The sequence below is a fragment of the Scomber japonicus genome, chromosome 17 (genome assembly GCF_027409825.1).
Source record: "Scomber japonicus isolate fScoJap1 chromosome 17, fScoJap1.pri, whole genome shotgun sequence".
NCBI classification, from domain to species: Eukaryota; Metazoa; Chordata; class Actinopteri; order Scombriformes; family Scombridae; genus Scomber; species Scomber japonicus.
The window spans coordinates 15314972-15333186 of NC_070594.1; the positions used below are offsets into that span (position 1 = coordinate 15314972).

The 18215-nt window shown below is 37.9% G+C and overlaps 2 protein-coding genes across 6 annotated transcripts in view; both read left to right on the forward strand.

The window, feature by feature from the left end:
• Window positions 1-18215, forward strand: part of cenpw (centromere protein W) — a 49931-nt gene that overhangs the window by 26270 nt on the left and 5446 nt on the right. The gene's annotated exons all lie outside the window — the stretch shown is intronic.
• Window positions 560-18206, forward strand: tpd52l1 (tpd52 like 1). Of its 5 annotated transcripts, XM_053337520.1 has the most exons (8): window positions 593-681; window positions 3715-3813; window positions 8688-8806; window positions 8895-9043; window positions 10139-10240; window positions 11916-11930; window positions 13610-13670; window positions 15172-18206. In XM_053337520.1, the coding sequence occupies exons 1-8, from the start codon at window positions 663-665 to the stop codon at window positions 15292-15294; spliced, it is 687 nt and encodes a 228-aa protein (XP_053193495.1). In that variant the 5' UTR covers window positions 593-662; the 3' UTR covers window positions 15295-18206. The 5 variants fall into 5 exon arrangements, with proteins under 5 accessions (XP_053193497.1, XP_053193498.1, XP_053193495.1 ...); XM_053337522.1 differs by lacking the exon at window positions 3715-3813 and having other exon boundaries at window positions 560-681; window positions 15172-18205; XM_053337519.1 differs by lacking the exons at window positions 593-681; window positions 3715-3813 and adding an exon at window positions 6556-7069.

Below are 18215 nucleotides of genomic sequence, written 5' to 3' on the forward strand. Positions count from 1 at the left end.
CTAATTTTGCAATGGGAAATATTGAAAATGCTAATTGAACTCATTTATTGGTAAATTCCACTATTATAGCTCATATATTTATTATTAGTAGGCTAGTAGCAGTAGTAAGAGGATGAGTTTGGACTGCATACAACAATACACATAAAAACATTTCCCAAGAGGTTTAAAGGGAAACTACTGGTGAAATGTAACGAAGTACATTTGTAGCCATTTTAGTACTATTTTACATGATTACTTCCATTTTTGCCACTTCACTACAAACATTTGCGACATGTTGAGTGCATTTTGATGTCTTTTGTAGGTCTACTTCTATTTCAGTAGGCTTTTGCAATCACTTTTAACGGAGTATTTCTATATTTAAATAATGATTCTTTCACTTAGGATGTGAGTATTTCCTCCACAATCGACAAACACATGGATTTAAAAATAGTCCAATAATTGAAGCTTCGTGTAAAGAAATATGTCCGATAGGTAAATTAAGTAAATTATAACAGCTCGAGGACATTGGCTCGCGCTCCAAGCTCCGCCTGTGAGAGCTGTCCAGGCTCGTGACAAGCCAGGAAACCCGAGTAAACACGCGCTGACCTGACGACCGTTGCTGCGCGCGTGCTAGTACCAAGCGGTGTCTCTGAAGGATCATTTGGGGAGTTCACCTGGCAGTGATGGAAACCAGACAACAAGGTGAGTCCATGTCGGTAAATGTTGAAGACAAGCGCGTGTTATTGTGCGTGCAGCCGTCAGTCACCGTCGCTGCATGACATGTTGTTTTGCTGTTGATCTGATAATGAGCTGAACTTCACTGCATACGTCACTGTTTTCACGGTGAAGCTATGTAATAAATCAGAGAAAATGAAAAAAATAAAAAAATCTGCAATGGTTTATCATCCTCATCTGAAGTTACTAAAGGTGCAATTTTGGAGTGAGTAAAATGACCAATACTGCAGTGTAAAAATATTCCATTACAAATAAAAGTCCTGCATGAAAAATCTTAAAGTAGTAGGCCTACATGAGTATTATTAGCTTGATATAGTTAAAATATTGCAGTGAAAGTAGTGGTTTGGTATATCTGTCTTATATATGACATCATTAGATTAATACTGAAGCATCAGTGTGTTTCTGTTGAAGGTGCTGCAGTTGAAGCTGTTTGAACTACTTTGTACAGTTCATATAGTTCAATCCATCATACTTTATATACAGTTAACTAATTTAGTCCAGTGGTTCTCAACCTAGGGGTCTGGACCTCCAAAGGGTCACAAGATAAATTGGAGGGGTTGTGAGGTAAGATAAAAAAAATTAAAAAATGTTCTGATTCACCAATCTGCTACTCAGAGACTCTAACTCAGAGACATTTGAAATGCGACCCTGACTACACAGTGCTTGTTTGTAAGATGTCAAAAGCCAAAAAGGTTGGAAACTACTGCTTTCATCTTTGACAATATGTCGTATTTTAAAAGATATTATGTGTCAAATCTTCATCAGAAAAGTGTTGAAAGGTGGCAAATAAATGTTGTGGAGTAGAAAGTACAATATTTCCCTCTGAAATGTAGTGGAGTGGAAGAATAAAGTGACATTAAATGAAAAAAGTGAAAGTACAAGTAACTTAAAATTTTACTTAAGTTGTACTGTACTTGAGTAAATGTACTTAGTTACTTTCCTCCACTGGTGAGTCATTGTCTTATTATTGATGCATTGTATCCTGTTGGACTGCTGCTCTCAAACTATCACTGCAGTTTAAACTGGCACAAATCATTTGTTTAATAGCTTCTCTGCTGCTTTCTGAGCCAGCTCACTTGAGACTGAATGAAGCAAACAAAAAAGATCACACATGGATCTTCAGACATACCGTGGACTATTTCAGTGCTTTAGGCTTGTGTTGCTCTTTAGTCAAGACAACATGGAAACTCCAGACTCCTGACAGCTAAGCCCTGCAGCTGGATACAGTTTCCTGGCTCAGAGTCTACGTGTAGAAAAATGCCAATTTTCCATTGATCTCTGAAATCAGATTAATCATCTCCTGATCCCCCTTCTTCACTTCCTTTGAATCATGCAAAAACTAACATGTAACGTCTGTACAGTCCAATGTGAATGGTTTTTAGTGAATATTGACGAATATTTTTTATTTCTGTTGCAATTTCTGGCTGTTGTAATGTGATTGTTGTAAGGATTAATAGTGTGTGGAACATTTGTGCTGTTTTAGGGCTGACAGTGACAGACATTGTAAATAATGTTTTTAATGTCTGCAAATGCAAATTCTAATTTCCCAAACTCTTACTCTTACTGATCGTCAGACTCTCAAACAGTTGATTTGGTACAGGTGGTAAGTTCACTTTGTCTTCCAGGCATATTGTTGTTTGTTCAGCCATTTTTTAAATTGAGAAATGATTTGAAGGAGATGAATGTGATGTGAACTGATGAATTAGGCCAATGGTTCTTAAATCCATGCAGTCAGTGGGATGTGGGTACTGTTTGTTTATCCGGGTAGTCAGTTGCATTCCTTTGCATTCCAGGTATAAATGACTCCTTGTTAGATGGCTAACAGAGGTGAGAGGGGCTTTGAGTTGAAAGCTGAAGCAGGAAAAAAAGCTTCTCTTTCACCTTCAGGATGATTTGCATTGATAACAGGAATATGATCTCCCAAAAACTTTATGATCCTAAAGCTGTATGATCCCACTGTTAATGTGGATGTTAATGGCCTGGTCTGCAGAGTTCCCATTCTAAAAGCGGCCGTGGTGAATTAAAATGTGTTAGACTGAGAAAAAAAAGTTTATGTGCATTATACAGTTTGTACAGCAGTGCTGCTGTAGAAAACATGGCCTCTGGTTTAGCTTCAATTGATTTTGTAGCCATATGACCATCCCCAGGCCTCTGATTTAGCATAGCCACATGACCGCCAGGCTAAATGGGAATCTTGTGACCAAAGGTATTCCACCCTGAACAAAAAGAAGGGGGAGAGAAACAGAGAAAGAGGGGGGAGAATGAGTGTTATAATGTATATTTAGCAAATACTGTATGTTTTCAGTCAGCTGTGTTAATCTGCTTTAAAATTGATGCAATGTGATACAATGTTGTACTTCTGATGCTTAAGATAATGCTTTGTCAGCAGGGGGTTTGTGCTACATGCTGCAGAATGACTAAAAGAAGGAAGGAAAGGAAACTTCCTCTCGAAAGATGACGTTTACTTAGAAATTTTGCAGTGTAATCTTAATGTTTGACTTGCATCGTCATACAGTGTGTCACTGAAATCACCCAGTGACTTGTCCTTCCCTTAAAACACACTCAAATGCGGAACCAGAAGAAAATGCATACTATTGAAACAACACTGTCCTCATGCTGGTCCGCTCCTTCCTGTAGTGCTGCAGTATGGTGTAATGAGATTTCACTGGAAGCCAGAGGACATTAGTTGCTCAATAACACTGGATATTCTTGCTGAATTGTCTTAAACTTACAAGGGATCTCATTGTTAACTCTGTGTGGCACAGATTTGCTCTGCAGGAATCTGGTATATCTGGTTTAAATAGCTTCAAGAAGTTCATATCTGTCCCACGTAGGGTCAGATGACAGCTTTCCATAGTCACTGTGCATATGCAGAATCAGATAATCAAGACATATATCTCCATGCCGATACAGAGGGGTGGTGTGTGTGTATGTTTGTGCATATGTGCATATAACCAGTTTTCTTGTCTCCTCTCACCCTGCTGCCTTGCCCTGCTGCAGAGTTGTACTCTAGTGTTCTGGGTGAAGCAGTGGTGGACTGGGGCAGCATGGGTCCTGGAGAGGAATGGGTTAACTCAGCCACAAACGAGGGAGAGCAGGGTAAGACTCCAACTCTCCCGGTTAACAAAAAATGTAAATCCACACTGAACCCGCAGGATAGAAAACTGCTTCTGCACACAGAGAGTGAGGTCAGGGCAGGCGTGTGTTGCCTGTGATGTCAGCAGTCAGTTGAAGTGACCTCACTGCAGGTGTGGGCCCGAAGTGCACCATGTTTTAAAGTTTAAGTATTGATCTTAACCACTAATAATCAGGATAGTGGGTGAAAGTGGTCTGAGTCAGTAAACTGAGTTAGCAGGCAACCCTTAAATACTGTTGGGGTCAAATTTGATCAATTTTTACTTTTTGATAGAAGTAAACCTTTTTACCTTTCCCTAAAGTGACAAAGAATATACAAAAACATTTTCATTTTAATAGCTGATACACATCTTTGTACATAGAGGATGTTCTGGGTTGAATTTGATTAGTATTTATTAAAAAAATACTAAATAATACTTAAGATAAAAAAACATATGTAAGGGTTAAGTAAATGTTAACTGTAATTTATCTATTAATTACAGAGCATTCATGACTGCTCTTGTACCATTTAGATTTTTTCTTTTACATTTACATGTGGGATGCGTTAAAGCTGCACTAATCAATATTTTTATATTAACGATGGTAAAAATGACTGTGTGTAATGTGTTGTGTGTGGCTTGTAGAGACAAACTCACAGAGAACTATCACCCACCCCCTTTTAGCTTCTTTCAGCTCAATGTTTTGCTTTTTGTTTTTGTTTTTTATGGTCCGCAAATTTTCTGTTTTAGTTCAGTCTAACAGCTTTCATCAACCCTCCAGTTCTGATAAACTTACTGTGCGCTAATTTCCTGGCACCAAACAGCAGACTAGCAGGAGAACATAATGCTATATTTACAGACCAGACCTGAGATTTTTTTTTTAACTCACTAACCAGCTGGCACTGATAACAGGAACTCCACTGGAATCTCAAGGACAGTTTCACAGGCCCCATAACCAGTTTGCATTTTTCACCAGTTAAGCCAAAACTTCATCAAAACATTGCTAGTGAGATGAGACGAATCAAGCAACCTCTTCTTTGTGACAAAATGTTTTCACATGTTACTTTGCTCAGGTTTGAATCAGGGTGTGTTTAACCCTGCGGGTGAGGAGTCGGTTAAGAGCAACTCAAACGATGAAGACATGGCTCAAACAGTCCAAAATGGGGAAAACTGGACAGAGAGAGCAGCTGCATGTAGAGATGAATGGGGTAAAACATCACCACCGGCGGAGGATCAGTGGGGTCGGACATCTGACAACTGGGTCATGTCCACCACCTGGGACATGCAACTGGATAGCACAGGTGACGAGGGACGTAGACTTGAGCCCGTAGAGTAGACAATCTGTCACTTTGGGTGAACATTTACTACTCACCATAATTGATCTCTGGGAACCAAAAGCCACCATCAGGGCCGTAGTTACCGCTGAGTACACTGAGGTCATCACCTTGGTATCCTGAATTTCAGGATTTAACCACTAACAGTTGGTGAATTAGATGTTGAAATGTTGGCACACTGTTTATTGATTTCAGTTTTATTGGATTCAATATCTTTTACCTTTTTTAGACCTTTTTTAACAGGAAAAAAACGATTCAGTCTTTACCCACTAGCTTATTCTTGTGGAGAAGACTTTGAGACTTTATTGTTTAAATGTGTGGTGCCAAGTGCATTGATCAGGTTTTCAGGGTGTAATGGGTCAAGCAGTTAATATTGAGACCTGAAGAGGAAAACAAATGAGACTATTAATGGTCCTGGTGGTTGCAAGTTCTGAGTCATCTTGTTTAAATATCGATTATACCATTCATTCATTCATTTCCAGAATGTTAAATGTTCAACCAATGTGAAATGTTGCCTTTATTTGTAGTTCTGAGTCGTGCTAAATGTCAATGAGCTCCCGTAGTTAGCTACTGTAGTAAGTAGCTGTGATAATGTCAGTTTTCTCAGGGCCTGAGGACCTTACTTTCTATCCCGTTTTTGAAAGTTTATCTAACTGATTTTACACAGTAACCAACCACACACACCAACCACAGTGAACCACAACTTGGACTATTGACATACAGTTTCAGCATTCTTCACATTCCAGAGAATTGGCAACGCTAGAGCACAGCATCACAGCACAAATTACAGGGATTGTATGATATTTTAAATCTGACCTCCGAACATGAGTCTCATCATGTGTTTATACCACTATGAGTAATATGAAAAAATGCATATCTGCTGGTATTAATAATGTAAGAAGAGGCTTTTACATGCTTTTGTATCCATTATGCCAAACTGTCATACATGTGACTCTCAGAAAAATATTCTCATACACATCTTTCAGACGATTACCAGATTTCCAAAACACAGATGCAGCCTGTTCTAAATTGTGACAAAAATGCCTTTGTGTCAACTCCTCCACAGTGTTTTTTCTTCCAACTTTAGAAAGCAGATTACTATTAAAGAAACCATCTGCAATACACTAAATACTTGTCTTTTAAAACCGTACGTCCGTCTTCTTGCCGCTTATCCGGGGTCGGGTTGCGGGGGCAGCAGCCTCAGCAGGGTAGCCCAGACTTCCCTCTACCCAGCCACTTCGTCCAGCTCTTCCCGGGGGATCCCAAGGTCTCTCCAGAGTGTCCTGGGTATTCCCCGGGGTCTTTTAAAACACGTATTCTAAATTTAGCACCGACATAGTCTCTCATCATTAGATTTAAAGTAAGTGAAAGGCATTAGCAGTTTGACAAAAAACCAAATGGCATGAACATTACATAACCAAAGATGACACTAATTTGGATAGGGATGTTAATTGTTATGTTTGTGCAACTTCTTTCTCTTGTGTGGATTTTTGGGTTTCATCTCTGTTAATAATGTTCTGATTGCTTTGATAGCCACTCAATGCTGCACATCTTATGGCTATCTGAACAGGGGAAAAGGCTGATTTCTCCATGCACTTAAACAGACATGAAAAGCTTCCATTTGAGCCACAGGGGTTTAAAAATCTGATTGTCCTGCTGCTGTGTAATGTAGGCAGAAATAGCTCCCGAGTCCCGACTATAGAAAGGCCGGCCTTGTTCTGGTGCATGCTGTGCTAGTGTTCAGTGCTACAAGCTGCACTTGTGTGAACTGTGTGTGTTTTTGCTGCATGTGGTCAGTAGTCAGTGGGTCAGTAAACAGTCCACTTTCCTTTTATCAGCCTTTACTAACTCTACTACTCATCTTTCTTGTAATGCTGCCACACCCAGAGAGAGGACACCTCACAGCAGGTACTGTAATCCTTTTCATTTCCAGTCTGTAAAAATTGTGTTTGTTCAGATACATTTTTGCAAACATTGTAACACGATGACCTACCTGTATTTGCATTTCCTGGGTTGTATACACAGTAGTGCTGCTGGTGCTGTGTGCTGCCCATCTGCCCTGATTTGCTCTGCACAAACAGCCACAGGACAATTTACAGCAGTACAAATCTAATCACACTAGAAGAGTTTCAGTATGTAAATTGGTGGTTCTCTTTTTTTCTCTCTTTCTCTAGTGTACTTTTTTTCATGCGTCATCTTTTCCATGTGTGCTCTTTCAGCCCAGGTGCATCCATGACAGTACATCTTTTAACCCTGAATGTTTGTGTCAGTGTGTGAAACTGTGTGATAGGTTCAATGTATAGCTGATGTATCCTTTGTAAGACTCAACTGATGCTGATGGTGTGTATCAGCGTCATTGCTCTGCCTGAAAGCTAACTTTTGTTCAAGAGTGTGTGTGCCTGTGTATATGGATGTGGTGATGTAATTGTGTGTTGAGATACAGAATAAATACTGTGTGCAAGTAGTGTAGTAACAGATATAAAGCCCACTAAAGGCAGTTTTAAATCTTTTAAGCTTTCTGAAAGCTACAACTTTTATTTCTTTTTTAAAGGGATTTTTCCCCATCTTGTTGGATAGATAAGTCAATGCCTGTAATTGTCATACTCTACACGTAACAAGCAGATGTTTTGTTGGAAATAAATGCAGAAGCAAGACAAAATTACTTTTAATTTTGGCTCAAGGCTTGAAAAGTTCAAAATCCTCTAAATGTACAATAAACCACTAAATCCAATATTGCAACCTCAAGTTCAGTTTGCCCTCAGAAATCTGAAAGCATCTTGTTTGTATATGTGTATGTGTGTATTCACAGTGTAGTGTCAGTCTGCAGAGTTAAAGCAAGATAATCTACGTCTGTTAATCCAGATTAGAGTGCCACAGGCTGCAGCCACAGATTGCATAACAGTCAGACATACGCAATCAGAAATGGAGACAGACTCACAGAGGAGAGACAGAGAGACAGACGGGCTGATAGCAACATACAGGCTAAGTGACTGAGTGATGCATTCAAGAACAGAGAGACAGAGCCAGGGAAACAAAACAGGAGATTTTATTCACATTTTTTCCAGAATTGTTCAGATGTTTTTTCTTTATTTCTTTGAAATAAAGTTAAGTTATGTTACATTACATTTATTTAGCAGATACTTTTGCCCGAAGCAACTTCCAAAAGTATGTCCATGGGAGCAATAACTTTTCATAATGAATCAAAATGTTGCCAAATTGATGAGTTTGATTCCATGACCAGATGCAGATTCTGGATTATTCTAAAAAGGATAATCACATCAATGCGTATATTACAAGGGAACACTCTCCTAATTAGATTTTGTGTTGTTTTTTTAAAATATGAAATAGTTGTATTGTAGGTAAGAAGATAAATCTGCAGATCTGAGGAAAAGTACTATGTATTAACTTATTCATATTTGGTGAATAACAAATTCATTGAGATGACTGAAATTGTAGAAATTTGTGAAAAACAAGTCACAGGTCATACACGGATGCATTAATGTACATTTTTGTGTGTTACATACAGGTTTTCTGGACTCTGAGCCACTGAGGGAGGCTGATGAAGATTTGGTGTCAGAAGTCAACCTCACCAACTCCATCATGACGGAGGAGGAGAGAGAGGAGATCCAGCAAGAGCTTGCTAAAGTATAAATGCACACACTTACACTGTAGGTGACAGAGTGAGGGTTTTTTATATGGATAAACAACTCTTTTTCTTTTTGTGTCCATCCAGCTGGAAGACGAGATCAGTACACTGAGACAGGTTTTGTCATCCAAAGAGAAGCAACACGCAGAACTCAAACAGAAACTAGGCATCACTCCTCTGACTGAGTTCAAGAACAACATCAGCAGAGGATGGCAGGACATGCAGAGCTCTACGGCGTGAGTTTGTGTGCGTGTCTGTGTGTGTGAGAGAGAGAAAAAGAGAGAGAGAGAGGGTCCATATGTGTTTTAGACTACCGAAAGAGTCTGCAGTTTTAATTGAGTTAAAGCCCGAAGTGTGTGTTTCTGCTTGTGTGCTGGCAAAAGAGGCAGCAAATGCAAAGCACCAAATACCTCTTATGTTTGCTGTCAACACAGATGCCCTTTATTAGACTCACACGCACAAAGTAAACACCAGTACAAAGAGCAGGTAGTTATGTTCTTAACAGTGAAAATTACATAAAAATCACCCCCCGTGTCTGCTGTAAAAACAGATTTTGAAACCCAATTACAAAGACATAATCCTCTGCTCCTGGCTGCACACTATGTATGTAATTTGTTATCTTTGTTGCACACTGTAACAGACATCATAAACCTGATTAAAAACATATTAAACAGCTACACAGCGCTAAAGGCTACTGCTGACCTCGCCACACGATTAGCAGCACACATTCTAATTCCCTCCCTGATTCTGTCCAATTGACATTTCAATAACAAAATGTTGCCTGGTTTATTATATTAAGGAAGACGAAATGCTGATTTTTAACTGTATTACAAATAAATAAAAATATATAGAGTTCCTTGACATGCTCGTAAGACTCTTTTCTCTTTTAGTGTGCAAAGAAATAATCAAATTTCCTGATCGTTAGCAAGGCGATAGTCTCCTGAGGCCTCCTTTCTTATCCAGTTACACTTCAATCTGAGGATCACTTTACACACACGGTCACCATCCTCATCTATAATGTACCAGTGCAACCATGAGAGTTTGAGATCTTAGAGAGACTTAAAGTGTAAAACAGGTGTACGATTGCTTTTCCCATTCAAATCTGGAAATTTAAATAAAATGTTCACAACTGAAATTTATATGATGGAGAAAAGCTGATTGGGACATTAAAGAGTAATAAAGGGCACTGAAGTGTGTCTTTCATATGCATCTGTGTGTATTCATGCATGTTTATGTGGATGAATTAGTAACATATTAATATAGGCTTTAGTCTGAGTCCAGTGCATAAATGTATGAAATTTTAAATGCACTTTCTGTGGTGTGTTCATCAGGTACAAGAAGACATCAGAGACATTGACCACAGCGGGACAGAAAACCACGGCAGCCTTCAGCACCCTCGGAAGCACCATCACCAGGAAGTTTGGAGATATGAGGTACAGACATTTAACCACATAGTTAAACCTCCTCCTGCTCATCTGTCACTTACATTTGAATGTTAGCTCTCAATCTGCGACGATGATATTTTTTTATTGCCGCTTTCCATCTCTGTCTCTCAAGCAGACATTTGACTCGTGCTCTATGTAGTTCAGGGGGAACTGAGATTATGTAAGACCCACATTAAGCTGCTTTCTTTGGAAGCTGAAGGGCTAGAGGCAAAGTCTGTCTCCCTCAGTCACTTTCTTTCTGTTGATGTGTCTCTTTCGTCTCTCTGTGGCTCACTGTTGCCCACGTTGGTCTGTATTTAATAAAGCATTTGAGTGAGAGAAAAGCTAGTGAACGTGGGCCTTTGTGACTTCATGCGTGAGAGACAGAAACAGTATCCAGTATGTGCAGGAGAGAGCACGAGGAGAGCTTTTTTTAGTTCAGGGGCCAAAACCGATGTCAGGAACATTAACATGTCAACAGGGTCATGTTGGTTCGCGTTATCACTGTGATGTTGGACACAGTAAAAATGTGAATGTAGTGCATCTTTGTGAAAATGAATCTACAGTCTCTCTAGTGGACACTGTGTGAAGTGTTGATGGTGAGTGTATTGTAAAGACAAAGGTTTCTGTGCAGCTCTTGGTAAACCATATAGATTATTATATTTTTGGGAAGCTGGACTACAGAAAGAGAACAATGCATTCTCTTTCATTGTTCCAGCATGGTTGGTCTTGAGTTACTGTTCCCTCGGAGGTATGTTTGTGTGGTTTATGGCTCATGGTGTGTGTGTGTGTTTGTGTGTGTAGCTTTGTTTTAAATGCACACACGCCTGTTTGTAGTTTTTGCTGTGGATATGTTTTTAAGTATTATTTGTAAGTATTTAACACAATTGGGAGACTTATCTAAAAATGTAATCCCATGACCTCAAGTCAATGATAAGTATATGAAACATGTTACATTTTTGTACAATTACAGATTATATTTGTCAGTGTTTGTGTGCTATAACTGTTGCTTCTCTTTCAATTACTAACATCTAACTCTTTATTTCTGTCTCTGCATTGTGTGTGTGCGTGTGTGTGACGTGTGTCCCAGGCTACTTTTGGGGACATATTTCAGACTTAGGACCAGTTAATTGGGGACAGCATGTCCCCAATGGAGAATAAGGGATTGTTTGGTCAGGGGTGATGGTTAAGGTCAGGGTAAGTCTCCAGGAAATTAATGTAAGTCTATGTATTATCCCCAAAAGTGGCCATGGTCTTGTGCGTGTGTGTGTGTGTGTAATTTCTGTGCAGAATGCTTGGTAATCATTCACTCATTGATGAACTGGTTTCAGGTTTTGGATGTTTTATTTTAGTAGAACATTTTCATTGTGTCTGTTTGTGTTTGTACAGGTGAGGTAAAGAATATCTACATGACATTGTTCACTTGCTTTACTATCTCCAGCAGATAAGAGTTTAAAGGGTTTTGTGACTTATTAAACCCTTCCTTGTGTACTTAAGTAAAGTAAAGTGTGTACTTGAGTAAAAGTAGAAAATAATATAAATTCCAGTGTGTAGATTTCATTGTGAAGTATTTTGTATTTTCAACATAAATGTTCTACTAAAGTGGAATTGCCTTTAACATGTCAGGGCCTGACTTCAAGCTTGTCTCTTAAAATGTTTTCCATCTCCCTCCATGCTCCCCAAGGTCCAACTCCATAGGGTAAGAACCTGCTTTCTCCTGAGTCAGAGGTATTGGGCAGAAACATGCAGGGTGTCCTAACTTGAAAAGATCAGCTTATAATACTAACTGGATGGTATAGTATGGACTGAAAACTGTCAGCTGATTCTGGCTGAGTAAATGCCGCTACCATGCTGGACTGCAGAACTCAATCAGGTTCTTGTCTGAGCTCAGATTCAGATCGCATTGATTCTGGTTTCTCATGAGGCAATATAAATGCTCTGAAAGAATCACGTGAGGTGAACAAGGTATCCTGACTCACTTCTCGCACTTCTGACTCAATGCAGCTTTGGACTTTTTACTACTACTTAGTGGACAGACTGATGAAACAATTGTGAATTATCACACTAGATGGTATAATAATGTAGATATAAACTCTACTTCTCCACTGGTAGAACAATAGACTTCCCTGAAAAGACTTCCCTTTCTCTCCATTTTATTCTGACTGACTTTGCATGTGCTTAACATAAAAATAAACATGGAAAAGGCTAACTAACTCTGTGGGCCAACTCTGTGCATCTGTGGCTTTGTATGTGTGTGTAACCTGCGCTAATCATTAACTCCTCTCTCGTCATGCTATCTGGGGACAGCTACTCTATCAGACACTCTATGAGCATGCCTACCATGAGGTAACTACTGTTTGCTTTTTTGCTCGCTTGTGTGCGTGTGTGAGAGAGAGAAAATGATTTCCATGTGATTTATAATGTTTGTTTAATGTCTTTTTTTTGTAATCTGTGACTGACCGAGCTGAAAGGCAGGTGAATTTTCAAAAAAAGAGTTTTAGAGTTTTATTTACCCAAAAGCAGATAATTCGTTTACAGGATATGGAGCAAAGGTTCTGGGACAATAAATAAAGTCAACTAACCAGAACTTACCTCAAGTAGTGATAACATATATGGAACAAAACTGAACAGACCAAATATATGTTGGCTGATAAACAAAAGTGGAAACACAAGGGTAATCACTAACAACTAGACTTCATATCATTGTGTTCAGTTTTAAGTCACGCTTTTTAAAATGTAATGGGGTCCTGGTTGACCCCAGTCAAAAGCACCCAATTCTGCCTATGCAGTTTAATAGATGAAGCCATTTATTGAGTTAATGTTTGCTATGAGTCCTAATTTAAAGTATCACACAATATCAGGGGCAATAGAGGCATTCTGTCATTTTGAAGGACACAGACAGTAGACACAGATTTCCTCACATGCTTTGTTGATGACAATTTTCATTTTACGCATGATGCAAATTAACTGCAACTTTCCTAAAATAATTATGATCTGTTTTTTTTACAGAGGACTTTATTTACATAACTAATAGCATTTTGAGAAGAAGTAGTTTTGAATTTAAATTTTGCTATGTTACAGTGGTTTATTCTTGGGGTATCCAGGGACCCTAGTCAGTATTCCTTGCATGTTAAATATGTCAGTAGTATGAGGGTTAATAGCTGTGTGGTGATAAGATCATTCTGAAGATAATGATGAAACACATGAATTTCATTACAGAAAATACATGTACTAATAATACAAGTATTGTATCAAAAACAGGCTATAAACTATCCTTCACAGTGCAGTAGATGTAAATCAGAATGTAAATGAGTGAATATCAGTAACACAGTGGGTCTAAAATAATTATCTATAATGTGTTTTTCTTTTTCTTTACAGAAACTCTCCAAGCTTCAAGTCCTTTGAGGAGAAAGTTGAGAACACAGTGACCAATATCAAGGTAAACATATGATCAGCTAGTATAATTTATTTGAAAGCAGTGAGGATATAATATATACAGTGTGTTTTGAAAGCATTTATTATTTTTTTTATAAACCATCACAAAGTAATATTAAGGAAGACATGTTTACCTGTTATTCCTGTTGACAGTCATATACACTCAGTGGCTACTTCATTAGGAACATGTGGACTCTAATGCAATCAAATACAACAACTCTGCCATAAATTTTTACATTTTCACAAAAGATGATAATTGCACATTCTGTTTACTATTAGATTAGACAGTTTAATTAATCTCATTTACCACAACATCAAATTATACAGACAGCAAACTGTAATCTAAACCCCATCTTAATGAAAGAGCTGAAGGAGCTTCTGAGTCCATTACAAACACTGTGTAATGGATGACCTTCAGAATACAGAACCACTTTTAGTTTGCCCTTGTTCTCTTTTCTATAGTGACCTCAATTCAGTCTGGGGTGCAGCCAATCACATCCTTTCTGATCATCTTACTAATCTTGTTGTTATCATCTGCAGTGTTGCTGCCCCCCTCAGTAGAGCACAGCATGAAAGAGGACACTAGTTAAGATACCCTGAAAAAACAACACGAAGAAGCTTCTTGTTGATATTAAAGGATCTAAGCTTTATCAAGAAGAATACTGACTGAGCTTTCTTGAATACGTCTGTTGTTTTTCCAGTTTAATTTATTGTCAACAAATCAAATCTATTCATTGCCTTTTTAACCATACATAACTTCAGTAACACCAGAAACACAGACATTTCAATTAAAGTAGTCGGTGGTGGTGGTGTACTGGGATGCATTATATTGAAGGGTGTTTCTGATATAGAAACATAAGAAGGGTGTTCTACTCCATTAACATATATGAGGGGAGAACATTAGGAACACCTTCAATAAAACACACTCTAGTACACCGCCACGTCCTCAAAAATAAACATAAAGTAGAATGATCATCTTTCTGATGATGTCAACTGAAAATGTATAAGTTTGATAAAAGTAGAATTTATGGCAGAGCTGTTGCATTGGATTACATTAGATTGCACAGGTGTACCTAATAAATTGTCTGGTGAGTGTAAATTAGGAACATATAGACCACGCATTGATATGAAGTATTGTAAGCTTTTAAAGTGGTAGATAGAGCCACAGACATAAAGAAACTGGTCAGGTTGCTGCATCTCAACATGTCAGTGAAGCAGAGACAGCAAAACACTATAATCTCTGTTAATTGCTACTGTAGCTTAAACTGTGACTCCCCAGTGAGGCTGTGCAGTGCTATTTATAGTCACAGTGATGCTGCTGTCACACTGACTTTGAAAATAGTTAGTGAATGGTTTACCTTTAGGCTTTTGTTATCTATTAAAAAAAATACAGTGGTGATCTTTGTCAAAGTCTGTCACCCTGAATCTGTTTTGCAGCACAGCAGGATTTAGGTGAGTCCACCGATGACCATGCACCTTATATTGATGCGTTTTCTTTTTCTTAGACTAAGGTTGGGACTTCCGGGAGCGGAGGAAGCTTTGAGGACGTCCTCTCCTCCGCAGCAAACGCTAGCTCTCAGGAAACACCCACAAACAACTTGATGGACACAACTGAGAGACCATGTTAGAGCTGCAACCACACCTCGAGGCAGGACTCAAAAACAGGGACTTTCAGACGCAGCACACGTCTACTCTGAATGAAATATTACAGATTAGTTTGACTAGATGTCAGGTCTTAGGATGATTTTGTAAACAATTCCCATATATATGAAATAAAGTAAGCAAGCCCCAAATTCTTCCACTTGATAGAAAATCAACATTGTATCAAATTGTCATTTAACTTAACTAAAATCACATCCACCATTGATTTCCACAAGTACTGTATAATGTTCAAGCACTTGCAAGATCACAGGTGGTTGATTTGTCTTGTTGAAGGGCTCTAGTTTTAACCAATGAGACATCAGCAAAGACAAATAGTCACCTGCCCTCTAGTGGCCTCCAAACCACATTACACCACCGATGTTGATCAGAAGAAGTTGAGAAGAGAGCAGCACAAGCCTTAGTTAAAAATCAGCTCCATGAGGGAGAAAGAACCAAAACTCTATGTTTCTGTCTTTTCATCTATCTAATACTTCATTCACTTCAGTTTGACGTTGCGTTGTTTGGCTCATGTAATGTTTCTGTCAACACGAGCAGACAACAGAAACAAAAAAAGAGTTCATTAATTCCTTCTTTATGCTATGTAAATTCAGTCTAAGAGGAAACAGATGGAGTGGATATAATGGATTTGGCAGATTTTTAACACTTAACACGCAGGACAGTGTTCACTTTTATACCAAAACGATACAAACCTACATTTTTAGGTAATATTAGAAATATGTATTTGATCTAAAAATATATATTTTATGTTTTTCAACTAACACTTAATGGTGTATGAAGTAAAAATGTGCGTGTATATTACCCATGTTGATATGATCAAACCAGACGTCCATGTAAACTTGTATACATTTTACACTAAGATAAAAAGATCTTTCTCTGACAACTTTATCAAAGCATCTAAAAAGATCTTTTCTAACTTCTCAAATGCAGCTGTCTGTATGACTTAAATATGTCTGTTTTTGTTAATATACCCTTATACACACGCTCTGCTGCTGACAGATGCTGGATCATACTTGGCACTTAACTCTTGGATCAAACCATGTGTATATTTCATCCGTGTGTTCATAATATAGGACAGCTTAGTTTATAGGAAGAATTGAAACACTGTATATGTGCCATGTGCAGTGAAACATGGGCAAACACTGCATTTTTGTTTTTGTGTTTAATGCTGGAGTGCATTTTAGGTTTTCTCGTGACTGCCAAGAAAGACAGAATCAGATTAATCACTTTGGACAATTAAGTCTGCAGCTGTACACTGTTTTCTGTAAACATCTTCATTCCAGCACATGTTAGACTGGTGTTTTTATTTAGAAAACTGTTGTTTTTAACCGTAATTCAGGAAGGGTTGGTATACTGTAGCTGTGTTTTCAACTCTGACACATTGACACAGGAGAAAATGATCAGATTTGAACCTAACTGCCAGATGATGTAAAAGACTGTTTTACCTGCTGAGTCACAGGGTACAATATCTGATGCCTTTTGCTATGTAACTGATATACAGTATATAACATTAATATAACAGTATCATACTGTAGCTGCAGCACTGCCGTAATCCAATATTTGACTGTAATGCAACCCTGAAATCCAATACATGTTCTTACTTACTTGTGCTGTAGCTACACAGGCTCAGAGATGATTTCTAACTCTTCCTAGTAATGTTACGAAAAGGTCAGTGCCGCAAAAGATTAAAATGATTATGTAAAAACATCCTTCTTCATTTTTCATCCACGTCCTTTCTGGCCGCTGCATAACTTTGCCATCAAAGTCACTCTCTGCTTTCAATATAATGTCTAATCTGTTTTCTGTTTCATTTTTCTCACACTGTCTTTCATGTTTTAAATATTTTTGTCTTTGCTGTGGGTTGAGAAGATGCCCAGATTATTTCATGTTTAATTCAGTCCGTCTATGAAATGTATTTATTTAAATTCATGTCAACTTTCAAGTACTGCAACATGTCTTTTGAATCAAGAATTGGTTTGTCAGGTCTCAACTAACTGAGCTTATGAATGTGTTCATTCATTGGAAAATTCAGTACTGGGCAGAATATATTTTACATTTGTATGTTCTCTTAAAAAACACCTTTTAACAAAAGCTTTTATTAAAACTCTAAAATATAACATTCAAGTAAAACAACCTTGTGTTTAACTTATTCATCTGTATTCGTACAATTAATCAAACAGCATTATAAATACGTGTTTTCATGGCTGATGTATCAATATTAAAGATTGTTTAAACCAAAGCAAATTTCACAAGTGACTATTTTTACAGTATGATGAAAACTGACTGAACCTAAAAAAAAAAAAAACAGCAACAAAAACACATAGGCATATAGTAATACATGTAACAATGGGCAATTGAAATGATATGCAATAATTTTACAGTAGTGAAAATATCATCTGTTAACTAATTTCTTATTGGCCAGGAACATTGTGAATCCCCAGCTGTGGTGATGTAACCAGGCTAAAAACTGTATATTGCATATAACTTGTTTTGAATACTGTGCCGAAAGACTGCATTAGAAAATGTATTAACACTGTTTTGGAAGTGGAGTGATGCTGCTGCAGCCGAATCTGGTGGTGTAGAAGCATCACAATGTAATAACTGACTGATGACTTACTGTTTGTTGCTCTCAATGTTAGATAATGATGTTTAATCGATTAAAAATAAGACTAATGCACAATAATTGCTGGTTAATGTGATCACGTCAGAATATACCTGAAAAAACATGTTTTTTAAATTTTCAATCCATGTATAGAGACTTTTAATTACAGTTTGACATGTTAATGCATTTGCACATTATCTGGCAGTTTTTGTATTATTGGTTGTTAAAATGTATTGATTATACATACTGTGCTTTCAGGACAGTATTGATTAGACTACATTAGACAGT